This window comes from Toxorhynchites rutilus, chromosome 3 (genome assembly GCF_029784135.1).
Source record: "Toxorhynchites rutilus septentrionalis strain SRP chromosome 3, ASM2978413v1, whole genome shotgun sequence".
NCBI lineage: Eukaryota > Metazoa > Arthropoda > Insecta > Diptera > Culicidae > Toxorhynchites > Toxorhynchites rutilus.
The window spans coordinates 44,739,550-44,753,594 of record NC_073746.1 but is presented as its reverse complement, the minus strand read 5'-3'; the positions used below and the strand labels follow the sequence as shown (position 1 = coordinate 44,753,594).

The 14,045-nt window shown below is 43.0% G+C and overlaps 1 protein-coding gene across 1 annotated transcript; it reads right to left on the bottom strand.

Annotated features, from left to right (window-relative positions):
- Positions 1-5,887: 5,887 nt before the first annotated feature.
- LOC129775492 (trypsin-like) lies at positions 5,888-11,982 on the bottom strand. The gene is made up of 3 exons (XM_055780294.1): positions 11,529-11,982; positions 11,215-11,459; positions 5,888-6,408 (listed from the first exon to the last, which is right to left on the bottom strand). The coding sequence occupies exons 1-3, from the start codon at positions 11,581-11,583 to the stop codon at positions 5,896-5,898; spliced, it is 813 nt and encodes a 270-aa protein (XP_055636269.1). The 5' UTR covers positions 11,584-11,982; the 3' UTR covers positions 5,888-5,895.
- Between the last annotated feature and the right edge of the window lie 2,063 nt (positions 11,983-14,045).

The window sequence follows — 14,045 nt, the reverse complement described above, 5'->3', positions numbered from 1 at the left end:
CGGTAACCAATTTATGAATGTTTGTTTCAGGGTTCTTTCTAAATGTTCTCACATTTACCCGTTCATCATCAGAAGACGGAATCCGTTTATGTGCTCTGACCGGAAGATTTTCCATGGTACCTTCGTATTTTCACTTGTTTATGATTTTCTTTATTGTAGAGTGGGTTCCTCCGACAGCAGCTGCTATTTACCGCAATGTCTTTACTCTAAAAGTCTTACTTGTTAGTATTGTACGAGTAACAATATCTTTTTATTTCCTATTACTTGCCATTTTGATAAAAAAAACTTTTTGGAACATCAATAAAAAACAAAAATCAACACTGCCTAAGCAGTGGTCGGATGTTGTAATGTCAAATGTCATGTGTAATGTCAAAATGTCAAAAGGATCCAATGTTCTGATGATGAACGGGTAATTGTGCGCAAATTGCGAAAGAACCCTAAAACAAACATTCCAAAATTGACTACCGAAGTAGCCGGCACCATTGTAAGACCTGTCAGCACAGGCACTGTCCGGAGAGTAGCATACAGGAACAATCTGAGAGGTCCTGTTGGCCGTGAAAAGTCTTTCATATCAAAGGTGAATATGAAAAAAACGACTATAGTTTGCTAAGGCATATATAAACAGACCTAAGGAGTTCTGAAACAAGGTCTTTTATACGAATGAGCCGAAAACCAATCTTTTTGAATCGGATGGAAGACAGATGGCGTGGTGGGAACCAGGATCGGTGCATCAGATTCAGCATTTGGTTACCAGACTAAAACACGGCGCCGGTTTTCAGTTGATGTATGGTACATTGGCGGTTTCTGGAACTGGAACGATGGAGTTTATCGATTCGGATGGTTTAATTGAAACGTAACCTGCAGTCTACCGTGCAGAAATTGGGTTTTCCTAGTGATTACTACTTCCGATAGGATTTTGACCCAAAGCAAACTGATCTAAGGCGGGAGTGCCTGCTCTATAATGTCCCAAACTACTCAAAATATCTCCGCAATCACCGGACTTGAATACTATTAAGCATCTATGGTGGGAAATCAAGAACCTTCAAAGAATAAAAATGCAGGGAAACCAAGAACCTTCCAAGAATAAAAATCCAGGGAACAAAGCGGAACTCAAAACGACAATTGCGGAAATCTGGGAGAGCATTCCGTTTACAGTGACCAGAAATCTCGCCGAATTAATGCCACAGCGCTTGCAGACAGTGCTAGACGCCAAAAAGGGCCAAACCAAATCTAGGATAATGATTTTTGTTATCTTTTATCATTTCTGAATTGATTACAATTGAAAAACTTGAACTGTTCACTCAATTTTGCCGCTTCTGAATTGAAGGTTTTTTGTTTGTTCGTGAAATACGAAGTATAAATGGCAGCATTTTTTTTTCTTAGGATTACATGAGAGTAAAATGGATCGGTTATACGATGAATATAAGTTGTTTTAAATAATTTATTTTTTAACCCCAAGAATACCGAACCAACCAGATGTGTACATACAGTTTTGCGATTAACTGTATATACCCATCGTCGTGTATCATACGGCTGCTTATTCCTATGCATGTATTCTGTTCATTCGTCTACGACAGCCTCGATTGTTCAGTTGTAATGGTTTTGTGGATTGAGAATGTAAACTGGTGCGGGTAAAACTTGCTACCGCCTTTCTCTTCCTATGTGCTCGGTTGGTGCCAACATCTCAGGGTTCAAAACTTTGAAAGTGTCTGCACTTCAGCTAACAGAGCTGTAGGGTTGAAAATCGCATACCGTTCTTAATCATATTTCGTACGCTTAAGGCATATGATGCAGAAAACAGATCTCAACTTTATGCACAGGTATTATTTGGTTGATATTTTTAATAAATTAGTTCAATATGCTTTTAAGCTTTCTACTTAGGTCCCTACCCTTAGAAAAATCCTCGGTCGAAAACTACTAAATACATTTGGTAATGCAAAATTAGTAGAATGTACAAATTTTTTTGTACATATTGTCAACAAACCCGCATCCCTACCAGAGATTAGTATATTTTACTCGATAACATTAGTAAGCTTGTATATTGTCATATCTGAAAATTGGTGAGAAAAGCGCGTATTAACCATTTTCATTGTTCCCATAAGGCAATACGGAGGTATAATAAGGATATAATTCTGATACGTGCATTTTCGGCGAGAAAATGTAGCCGATATTGGGCTTCCGAATCATGGTTCTGCTTGACATATGTGTTTATTAGTACGGTCGAAAATGACTATAGATTGGTAGTATTTACCAAAAAATTCGTTATATTTACTAATTATTTCTCTCAGTGTATTTGGTTGAAAACATTGAAAAATCATCGAATAAAATGCTTTTCAAATCAAGCGAATAAGAATCAAACTTCGGACACCATTTATAAAAAAAATCAAATTTCGGACAGATTGAATTCAAATTTCGGACAATTTATTTTGCAATTTTTTGAACGAAAATTACATTACGCTTGATTATATTTTATAGTCAACTGCGAACACTTACCAAGCAATCACAGTAACCTGATAACGATGATGAGAACTGATGAAACACGAGAGAAATTTAAATATTGATGAACGGGTAAATTCTACTAACTCACGCTAAGCAAACGTCAAACGATAATGAGTGGATTTTGGATTTTGGGTGGATTTTTTCCTACTATATAATAGTTCAAATGTAATTCTTAAACGAAGTGATAGTGAAACCAAAGGATTACTCTAAAGAAGCAATTGTGATATTAATTTTATAGTTATATCATCAGTGCATTAAGCATTTCAAGATATTAGAACAAAATGTCCGAAATATGATTCAGAACGGTACATCTCAGCAGTTGGGTTCTCGTGATGTTGGCCGCCTACGACGGGCCTGGGGTAAAAGCAAAGGAAATGTTGCGGGTGGAATAAGTGTCGGTGTATTAATCCTCAGAATTCATTCGGGACGAGTAATACGATGAATGAGGGTAAGGATTTGCTCCTTTAGCTTGCCAAGCAATACAGCAGTGAACGCACTGATGGCTTTGACAACTTGTACCGCACTTTATGATGTTTTTTGTCGGGTTCAAAGTGGTATTTACCTTTGTACCGTCAATCAGATTTACCACAGCACGTTATTTTGACGTAGGACTACGTCTAACCGGAAGATATAGGGGGTGAAATGGAAATCTAGGCACTGAACAAGTAGGAAAAAATGCAAGATTTGGAACGCTTATAATTCGAGCATTTCTCAATAGATCGCAAAGGTTTTTGCATCAATTGATAGGAAATATATCTACGCATCTATCATAACGAATAAAATTTCATTTTTCTTGAGATAAATAATTGAATAATTGTGAAATATGAAGCATTGTCAAAATGCACTATGTGCCCATTTTTGATTGGTCGATTTTGTGCTCCTCAAATCGTACCGGCCAAAACGGGCAACCAGAGCAGCAGCGAAATAGAATGAAGCACGATTGGAAAGGAAAAAGAAAAAAATGAACGAAACATTGGTCGCAGTCTCACACATCCGTAATTCTCGAGCCAGCCAGTCAGCATAAAAATCCCCGCTCCGCTGCCGTAACGATCATTCTCATTCAAACCGTACACCACATCGGTTCGCATCAAAACACTTCAACAAACCAACCCAAGCAGCCATGTCTGGACATGGCAAAGGAGGAAAAGTGAAGGGAAAGGCAAAATCCCGCTCGAACCGTGTTGATCTGGAGTTCCCCGCAAGGGTAGCTAGGCCGAGCGCGTTAGTACCAGTGCACCAGTCCACCTAGCCGGCGTTATATAGTTTCGGCCGCCGAAGTGATCGAGTTAGCTGGCAAAGCTGCTCGCGGCGATAAGAAAACCCGCATTCGGAACAGAACACATTCGGTTCGGTGGACATCAAGACAACAGGCAGTTGCAGCGAGTGGCGAGTGGCAAACGCAATCGCAAAACGGCATCAGGTAGCAGAAGAAATGTTTGTTCTCTATACAAACTGCTTTGGTGGCATATCCAGAACAAGGCGGCTTCGAGGGCGTTCGAAATGGTTTTTTTCAAAACCACGAGTACTAAGTTTTCTAAATTGGAACCATTCAATAAAACAATGCGCTTTTCAGGGCCATTAAACCTTCCAAAAAAGAGTTTAGGAAATACAGTTCAATGCTTTCTAAAACATTATCCAAAATAATAATAAAACATAAATTGATTTTTTCATAATTTGTTTGCCAGGATCTGATGAGTATGTGAATTTGGCAGTTGTTCTGAGCTTATTAACTATCAATAAGCTCAGGGACTTTCCTGATTATTCAATTTTCACCAATTCTTAAATTGTTTTCAGGTTGAAAGTACAGTAATTTACAATTAGTTCGACATTTAGCTAATTGGACGGACATGTAATGCGACTTATTTAGTTGGACATTTTTGTAAACATAGAGATCCAAATTATGACCCCACATTGAAAGTCGACACTGTACCACTGTCATCGCAAATGTTCAATTACAGGTTAAAATCGCCTCCAATGCGACACTGAGTGGCGCTTCGGCACGTCGCATCGAATGTAATTTACTGTACAACATGTCACAAAGCTGGATGGGAAGAAATTTTCCAACTGTGAAAGCTGTGGCGAGTGGCAACAAATCGCTAAACAGGAAGGTTTAGCCGAACAAGATGGGGATATCGAGTGATAACAAAACAATAAACTCTTTACATTGAAGATAATTTTGTGATCCTGAAAAGGACCCTTTTTAGCCTGCATGTGAATCCAACGAGCGAACGAATCGTAATGAATGTATTTTTTTGCCATCGCTCCCTTTTAACGCTCATTCGTTCGTCTCGTTGGACTCGCCCCTCTGGCTGAGTCTGCCGATTTGTCTCTATCCTGTGAGTGTGTACCGCTAGAGTATAAAACACGCGGACCCCAAAAAAATATCTTATTTTCTTTCAAACCGTAAACCCGTGTGGTTGTACGGCATCGGCATCGTGGACGTAACAAAGGAGGACAAGTTAAGGGAAAGGCAAAGTCTCACTCGAACCGTGCAGGTCTCCAGTTCCCTGTTGGTCGCATTCACTGATTGCTCCGCAAGGGTAACTAGGCCGAACGGATTGGTGCCGGAGCACCAGTATACCTAACAGCGATTATAGAGTTTCGGCCGTCGGAGTGCTCGAGTTGGCTTGCAAAGCTGCTTACGACAATCAGAAAACCCGCATCAAGAACAGAGCAGCTTCGGTTCGGCGCTCATCAAGGCAACAATTAGTTTCAGTGAGTGACAAAGTGTTTCTCCGGCACGTCGCATTAAATGTAATTTACTGAACAACATGTCACAAGCTGGATGGGAAGAAATTTTCCAACTGTGAAAGCTGTGGCGAGTGGCAAACGCAATAGCTAAACAGGATGGTTTAACCGAACAAGATGGGAATATCGAGTGATAACAAAAACACAACACCAAAGGTTCTTTTCACAACCATCAACATATTCATAAAGAGTAAACAGTGAACTAATCCATTTTTCAGGTAGATAGGTAGATATTCACGTAGGAGATGAAAATGAAACAATATATATGGTATAGTCCTACGTCACTCCGGTTATGTCCCCGACATTACCCACCCGTCTTTTTTTCACTTCTTCAGTACTCCGCGATTAGATAAAATATCTTTTGACTTTTTCTTTAGAGTAGAAATCGTCAATGCGACCGCAATCGGCAGTGAATGTCCAGAAAAGAAAACGTTGTCCGGGAATCGCCTTTTCCTAGGCTCTATCAGCAGCTGAAATTTGCAATGGATAATTCTCATATGACTCGAAAGAAGACCAGTTCTAGTTAATCAAACTATTTATTTACAAACTAAAGGATCATTTTATTACCATACATTTAAACGTTCCAACAACGTGATCAATATCAAATATCATAGATTTTAAAATATGTATAGATTCCTCGATACGCCATCAGTTCGCCCCAATAGCGTCTTTAACCCAGTCAACATAATGTGAAACACCAACATACACCGATGGACGACCCACACTTCCGCAGGGTATCCAGCCCCAGGAGACAATTCCAATTTGCATTCGTTGTCCATTTTCTCTGATCAACAATGGGCCACCCGAATCACCGGAGCAGGCAGCGATTCCTCCAGTCAAAGGTCCCGTACAAATGTTGGTTTCTGCCAGCGGTGAATTGCCGGATCCACCATTAGCCTGTTCGCCAGTAGCGTAATCAAGTAGCGGTTTTTCAACTTTTTGTAGAATATTTGGCATTGATGGGATGTTAGTGGGCGATGTACTTCCCCAGCCCACCAAGGTTGACGTTCCACTGAAATGTCTTCCACTTTCGGGTAATAAAATATTATTCACGTGAGGGGTGTAGACCAGAGACACACTCAAATGCATCACAGCGATGTCAGAGGGGTTGACTCCACCTCTATAGTCAGGATGAATAGAAAACCGATCAACATCTCGTATCTTTTCAACATCAACATCCCCATGATCTTTCTCAATGCCCGGTGTACATACAACGAGGGGAAAAAATCAAACGTTCCTTAATGGAACGTTCCAAGCGGACTTATGCAGAAATGCTTAAGAGTTCCGTTCCAACGACTCAGGACAATCCCTATTCCATTCTGCAGAACGACGAGCCTGTTGCTGACGCTCCCAATGCAGGAAATTCCGGTACATCGCAGGGTGCCATCAGGAAAAGAAAAAATACTTCTTTTCCATCACTCCCCAGAAAGAAGACCGAAACTTCCCAAGTTGGAATGAAACCTCGTATCAAACGTGCTGAGAATAGACCGAAGCAAGTACCTCCTGGTTTAAGCGGTTCTTCTATGCACCAGGGGTCCTCAGCACTCCCCGGAGCAGAACCCAACACGTCTGTTCCTTTTTCGCGGTCGAGGCAACAGTCACAATCTGGTTTGCTTGCGCTTTCTGACCTGGTGGACAACATTTTAAATGCTTTGAATATAAATGACCCTCTTAAAAGCATAGTATTATGTTTGCTTCCGATTGTGAGAACATTTTTGAAAGAAAAATGTGGTTTTTTAGCAGCGTTCATTTCCCTCGATGCCTAATTCAGTGCAAGAGGTCAAGGATTTGACCACTGTAATACAGTGGAATTGCAGAAGCATCATCCCTAAACTAGATCAATTAAAATTTTTAGTTCATAGTTCTAACTGTGATGTATTTTCCCTCTGTGAAACATGGCTTTCTTCAGCCGACGAGCTGAATTTCCACGATTTCAACATTATTCGCCTCGATCGAAATGACTCGTTTGGTGGCGAACTATTGGGGATAAAATAATGTCACTCCTTCTATAGAGTCACTCTCACATCGATGACAGGCATTGAAGTTGTCGCTTGCCAGACACAAATCAATGGCAAAGACCTCTGCATTGCCTCGATATATATTCCTCCAAGAACCATGGTTGGCCGCCATCAGTTTTTTGATATCATCGAGGTATTGCCGGAGCCGCGGCTAATCTTAGGTGACCTCAACTCACATGTAACAGCATGGGGATCACTCTACGATGACAACCGTGCCACTTTGATTTATGATCTGTGCGACAACTTCAAATTGACAGTTTTGAATACTGGGGAAGCAACTAGGATAGCCAACCCTCCTGCACGGGCAAGCATGCTAGACATATCACTTTGCTCTTCTTCGTTATCCCTGGATTGCACGTGGAAGGTAATCCAAGATCCCCACGGTAGTGATCACCTGCCAATAATGTTATCGATCGCCAATGAATCAGGTTCTCGTGAGTCAGTCGATATTGCGTATGACCTCACGAAAAATATTGACTGGAGAAAATTTGCAGAAATAATTTCTGAAGCACTTGCTTCAATGCATGAACTTCCTCCACTCGAAGAGTATAATTTTATATCGAGTTTGATTTACGAAAGCGCACTTCAAGCTCAAAGGAAACGTGTACCTGCCACTACTTTCCGACGTCGTCCTCCATCACTTTGGTGGGACAAGGAGTGTTCAAAGGTCTACCTTGAAAAATCATCCGCTTTCAAAAAATTCCGGAAAACTGGACTAGTGGAATGGTTTCGAAAGTACCAAGCTCTAGAAGCCAAACTAAAAGGTCTGATTAAAGCAAAAAAGCGTGGATATTGGCGGAAGTTCGTCAATGGTTTGTCAAGGGAGACAGCTAAGAGCACTCTTTGGAATACGGCTAGGAGAATGCGTGGCTGGAACCATACAAATGAAAGTGAGGAATACTCTGACCGTTGGATTTTCAAATTTGCAAGAAAGGTTTGTCCCGATTCCGTCCCTGCACAAAGCGTCGTACGCGACATTCCGCTCCAATGCGACAATGAGAATTTTTCGATGGTAGAATTCTCAATTGCCCTCCTCTCATGTAACAATTCAGCTCCGGGGTCGGACAAGATTAAATTCAACTTGTTGAAGAATCTTCCAGACTTGGCGAAACAGCGTTTGCTGAACTTGTTCAACAAGTTTCTGGAGCTGAATATTGTCCCACATGATTGGAGGCAAGTGAGAGTGATAGCCATACGAAAACCCAACAAGCCGGCTTGCGATCACAATTCGTATAGGCCGATTGCAATGTTATCCTGTATTCGTAAATTGTTAGAGAAAATGATTCTACTTCGTTTGGACAAGTGGGTTGAAGCGAACAATTTGCTGTCAAATACGCAGTTTGGCTTCCGCCGAGGTAGAGGGACAAATGATTGTCTCGCGCTGCTATCTTCTGAAATCCAAATCGCATTTGCTCGCAAAGAACAAATGGCTTCCGTTTTCCTCGATATCAAAGGGGCATTTGATTCAGTTTCCTTGGAAATTCTCTCAGAGAAACTTCATAATCGTGGACTTTCACCAATTCTGAATAATTTCCTATACAATTTACTGTCAGAAAAGCACATGTTTTTCAATCATGGCAGCTTGAAATCTTCTCGATACAGTTTAATGGGCCTACCGCAAGGCTCCTGCCTAAGCCCCCTCTTGTACAGTTTTTACGTCAATGATATAGATGATTGTCTAACTAGAGATTGCACGTTGAGACAACTTGCAGACGATGGAGTTATTTCCATCACGGGTACTAATCCCGCCGTTCTGCAAAAATCCTTGCAAGATACCCTGAACAACCTGTTCACGTGGGCTCTCAAGCTGGGTATCGAATTCTCTACGGAGAAAACCGAAATGGTCGATTTTTTCTAGGAAGCACGAACCCGCCCAATTCCAGCTTCACCTATCCGGCAAAACGATCAGGCACTCGATGTTTTTCAAATACCTTGGAGTATATTTTGACTCTAAATGTACCTGGGGAATACACATTGCGTATTTGAAACAGAAATGCCATCAAAGAATCAATTTTCTCCAAACAATAACTGGAACATGGTGGGGTGCCCATCCAGGAGACCTCATTCAGTTGTACAAAACAACGATATTATCAGTGTTGGAATATGGCAGTTTTTGCTTCCGATCAGCTGCCAGGATTCATATTCTCAAGCTGGAGAGAAAACAATATCGTTGCTTGCGTATAGCAATGGGTTGTGTGCATTCGACACATACGATGAGTCTCGAAGTTTTGGCAGGAGTACCCCCGCTTACTCTTCGGTTCACAGAATTATCCTACAGATTTCTCATCCGTTGCAAGATCATGAATCCATTGGTGATTGATAACTTCGAAAATCTACTCCAGCTGACTCCTCAGTCAATTTTTATGTCTTTATGAGTACCTTACCCACGACGTGCACCCTTCACCAGGCATCTCCAACCAAGTTTGCTTCCCATACTTCTGCAATTCCTCTGTCATTTTTGATCTGTCCATGCGACAAAAAATCCATGGAATCCCAGATCACCTGCGCTCCGATTCTATTCCGCCGATATTTTCGGCAGAATATGGGAAAGTTGGATCTGATAAAATGTTCTTTACTGACGGTTCATTCATAAACGGGTCCACTGGCTTCGGCATCTTCAATGAAAATTCCAGTGCCTCTTTCAAACTCAAAGATCCTTGTTCCGTGTATGTCGCTGAAATGGGTGCGATATACTATGCTCTAGGGATCATTGAAACACTGCCCATCGACCATTATTTTATTTTTTCAGACAGTCTCAGCTCAATAGAGGCAATCCGCTCAATGAAAGTTGATAAACGCTCATCTTATTTCCTAACAAGAATAAGACAACTATTGAGTGTTTTGGTCGAAAAATTATTCAAGATTACCTTAGCATGGGTTCCCTCTCATTGCTCGATTCCGGGGAATGAGAAGGCGGACTCGCTAGCTAAGGTGGGTGCTTCAGAAGGCACACTTTTTGAAAGGCAAATTGCTTATAACGAATTTTTTCACATTCCTCGTCAGGACACGCTCGTAAGTTGGCAGCGCATGTGGAGTGAAGATGAGTTCGGTCGTTGGTTACACACGATTATCCCTAAGGTATTGACGAGTGCATGGTTCAAGGGATTGAATGTAGGTCGTGATTTCATTCGCGTGATATCTCGGCTTATGTCCAATCACTACAACCTAAACGCGCATCTCTATCGCATTGGGCTCGCAGCAAACAATCTTTGTGATTGTGGCGATGGCTACCACGACATCGAGCATGTTGTCTGGTCGTGTATCCGGTTCCATGCTGCTCGCTCTCAGCTCTCTAGAGCACTGAGAGCACAAGGCAGACAATCGGATATCCCCGTCCGGGATATCTTAGGTAGCCGTGATCCTGATCTTCTGCTTCATCTATACCTGTTCCTCAGAAACGCCGATGTCAACGTTTAATGATGTTTCCTTCGTTGTGTCCCCGTTTCATATCCCTCCTATCCGATCGATAAACTTTTACTTAGTCGCGGCAATACATACACACACTCTTTACAGATGCACGGGCCGAAGGTTGTGCAGTCCACTGATGATTCAACAAGAGCCAAAGGTTGTACCGCTCATGACAACTCTACACGAACTGATGATTGCGCCGGCTAGTGACCATTCTATCCTGGATTCCTCGAGTCGAGAAAGACGCACCACGCTAGATATGAGGTACAGACTAGGGGGGCGTTGCTGATTAATGGTCAGCTGCATCCCAATAGGAAGTATCCCGTGTCGGGCACACGTACAGAGCATTGGAGACAGCAACATCCCAATTACGAAAACACTTGTAATAATAACCTCGAGCCAACCGCGAGTAACCGGTTACATATTACTAACATAGATAATAAGAAAAATTGTCAAAGTATTGGACTCCCTGCCCCGTGAGGCTAACGCCATATGAGCCTTGATAAAAATATATATTTTGGAAAAATAAAACATCTCGTACTTGTCTGCTAGGCTCAGTTATAGCAAAATTGTGTGCACCAGCCCAAATGACGAAGCGTCTTAGAAATGTTTCCGTGATACAGTGAGCTGCCGTCAAAATCCAATCTTGATTGATGATGGTGCCACCACAAATATGTGAATTGAATACTGCTAAACGAACGGACACTACGTATGGGAATTCATGTGGCTCCGCGAGTATACCACCTACAACGCGACCTCCGGGAATCAATTCGTAGTAACTTCTTCCTGTTGAAAATAGTAAAGAGCTGGAGTTAGATGAGCTGAAATAGGTCAGCTAAATAGGCAGATACAAACCCGGAGCTGCCGCTACAGCAGCTATGAAAAAAAAGAAGAATGCAAATTGTTTCATTTTTGGCAGCTAACTGTAACTGTCTGTGATAGTGGGGCTCAATTTATATGCCTAGATTCTTATCGATTTTTGTTTTTATCACAATCGTGATTTCGATCAAAGCTGACGCAAATCATAGAGGTTCCTCATCGATAAACAGGGTATTACCACAGGATTAGATTAGGGGATAAAAATACAGTGCTGTTGAAAAAAGGAAGAAAACAGGATTATAAGATGAGATTGAATAAAGAGATTTGATGAGATATTTTCCTTACAGAACTGGATGGAAATGACTGCATAAATTAAACTATCCATTATACTCTGAATAATGAGTCATCACAATGCAGGTTACATTTTTCAAACACATTTTTCGTAATCGACGTACTTGCGACAAGTTTTTTCTTTTTTTTCTTTTTTTTAGCAGACTTATCTCACTTCTTAACTAGGCGAACCTAGCCAGAATTTTCACCTGCCCCCGGGCTTCTGAATGCCAAAGGGGGACTAGGCTCTGCGGAATGCACGTATCTGCATGCTCGTGCTGTTTCAGTCCTGACCGAGAAATTGTCGGACAATCGCGCAGGTGCTAAGGATGACCGACTTTTGGATGCCGGCCAATTCCTTCTCCATGTTCAACACCTTTAGCGCTTCCAGAAGTGTCTTCGGGACAATTCCAGTTCCAGAGAGAACGACTGGAACAATTCTTGGGACTTCCCTTAGCCCCCACAGTTCCTTGAGCTCCACGGCCAATGGTCGGTACTTGCAGATTTTGCGACCGTGGGTCTCCTCCAGATTCTGGTTCAGTGGAATAGCGACATCGATGATGGTGACTTTGCGGTCGCTCTTGTCGTAAACCATTATATCTGGACGGTTGTGGTGGATCGAGAGGTCGGTCAGAACAGTGCGATCCCAGTACAGCTTGAAACGGTCATTTTCCAGGACAGGTGCAGGCAGGTACCGGTAGTTTCGTACGTTGTCTTCCAGTAGAGCACATTGGAGCGCCAGTTGTCGATGAACAATACGGGCCACGTTGTTGTGGCGCTCGGTGTAGGCTGCGTTGGCCAAAACGGGACAGCCTCCCATAATGTGCTCTATGTTTTCACCTGGTTGATGGCACATCCGGCAAATGTCATCAACGTCTTGATGCCAGACGTACCGCCTGCAGTTTCTCGTCGGCATTATCCTGTCCTGGATGGCTATCATGTCGGCTTCTACTACTGAAGAGAGTTCACCACGCGTTAGCCCCAGATTAGATGCGGCCTTGTCGACGTGTGGCCGGTCCAGTTGATGGGGGTGGGCACCATGCACTGCCTTCTGCTTCCAAGCTGCAATCTTCTCCTCCACTGTCTGCAGATTGCAGTTGAGTTGGTACTCCGCTTGCGCCAAGTGCAGAGCGCTGTATCCTCTGTCGGCGGCGCAGACAGCCCGGTATAGCGCGTTTTGGTTGGCGCGTTCTGCGAAGTACTCGCGCAGTTGTCGTACTTGGGCAACACACAGTGCAGATATGTCGACTATTCCAAGTCCCCCTTCTTTACGTGGCAGTGAAACTCTCTCCAGTGCCGATTGAGGATGGTGCATTCCGGCCTCTTTAAATGCTTTCCTCATCCTCCTCTCAAGGTCCTCTAGGTCAGTTTTGCTCCATTTGACTACACCAAAACTGAAGGTCAGCAGGGGAACCGCGAATGTGTTGATCGCGCGTACCTTGTTCCCCGCGTTGAGGAAAGTCCTCAGGACACAGTTCACTCGACTCAAGAACGTGTCTCGCAGCTCCGTCTTGATGTCGGAGTGGCGAATCCCGGTGAGCTGTCGGAATCCAAGATATTTATAGGATTCGCCACGAACCATGTCTCTTATGAACTCGCCGTCATAGACCTCGTAACCTCCGGATTCGGTAAGCTGCCCTTTCAGCAGATGGACACAGCGGCACTTGTCAAGGCCGAACTCCATGCAGATGTCCCTGCTTATGTCTTCGACAACCCGGATAGCTACACCTAGACGCTGACATGAATCAGCGTAGACCTTGAGATCATCCATGTAGAAGGTATGGGTCACTTCTTCGTGAGCGCCGTCGCCATACCTTATTTAATAGCCATGACCGTTTCTATTGAGCGTCCTACTGAGGGGGTTCAGTGCCAGACAAAACCAAAGCGGGCTGAAAGAGTCGCCTTGGAATATCCCCCTCTTTATCTGCAGCGTTCTAGACTGCAACACATTTTCCCCATCACTGAGGTGCAGAGACGTACTCCACTGCCTCATCGCATGCTGCAGGAACCTAACGACGACGGGATCAATTTTGTAGAGCTCCAATACCCGGACGAGAAACGAGTGAGGTATGGAGTCATAAGCCTTCCTGTAATCGATGTAGGCCATACTTAGGTTCCGCTGGTTATATACCGCCTGGCCGACTATGGCTGCGTCGATGATGGCCTGGTCTTTGCAGCCATGCGTATTTTTCCTGCATCCTTTCTGCTCTTCTGCGATGATGT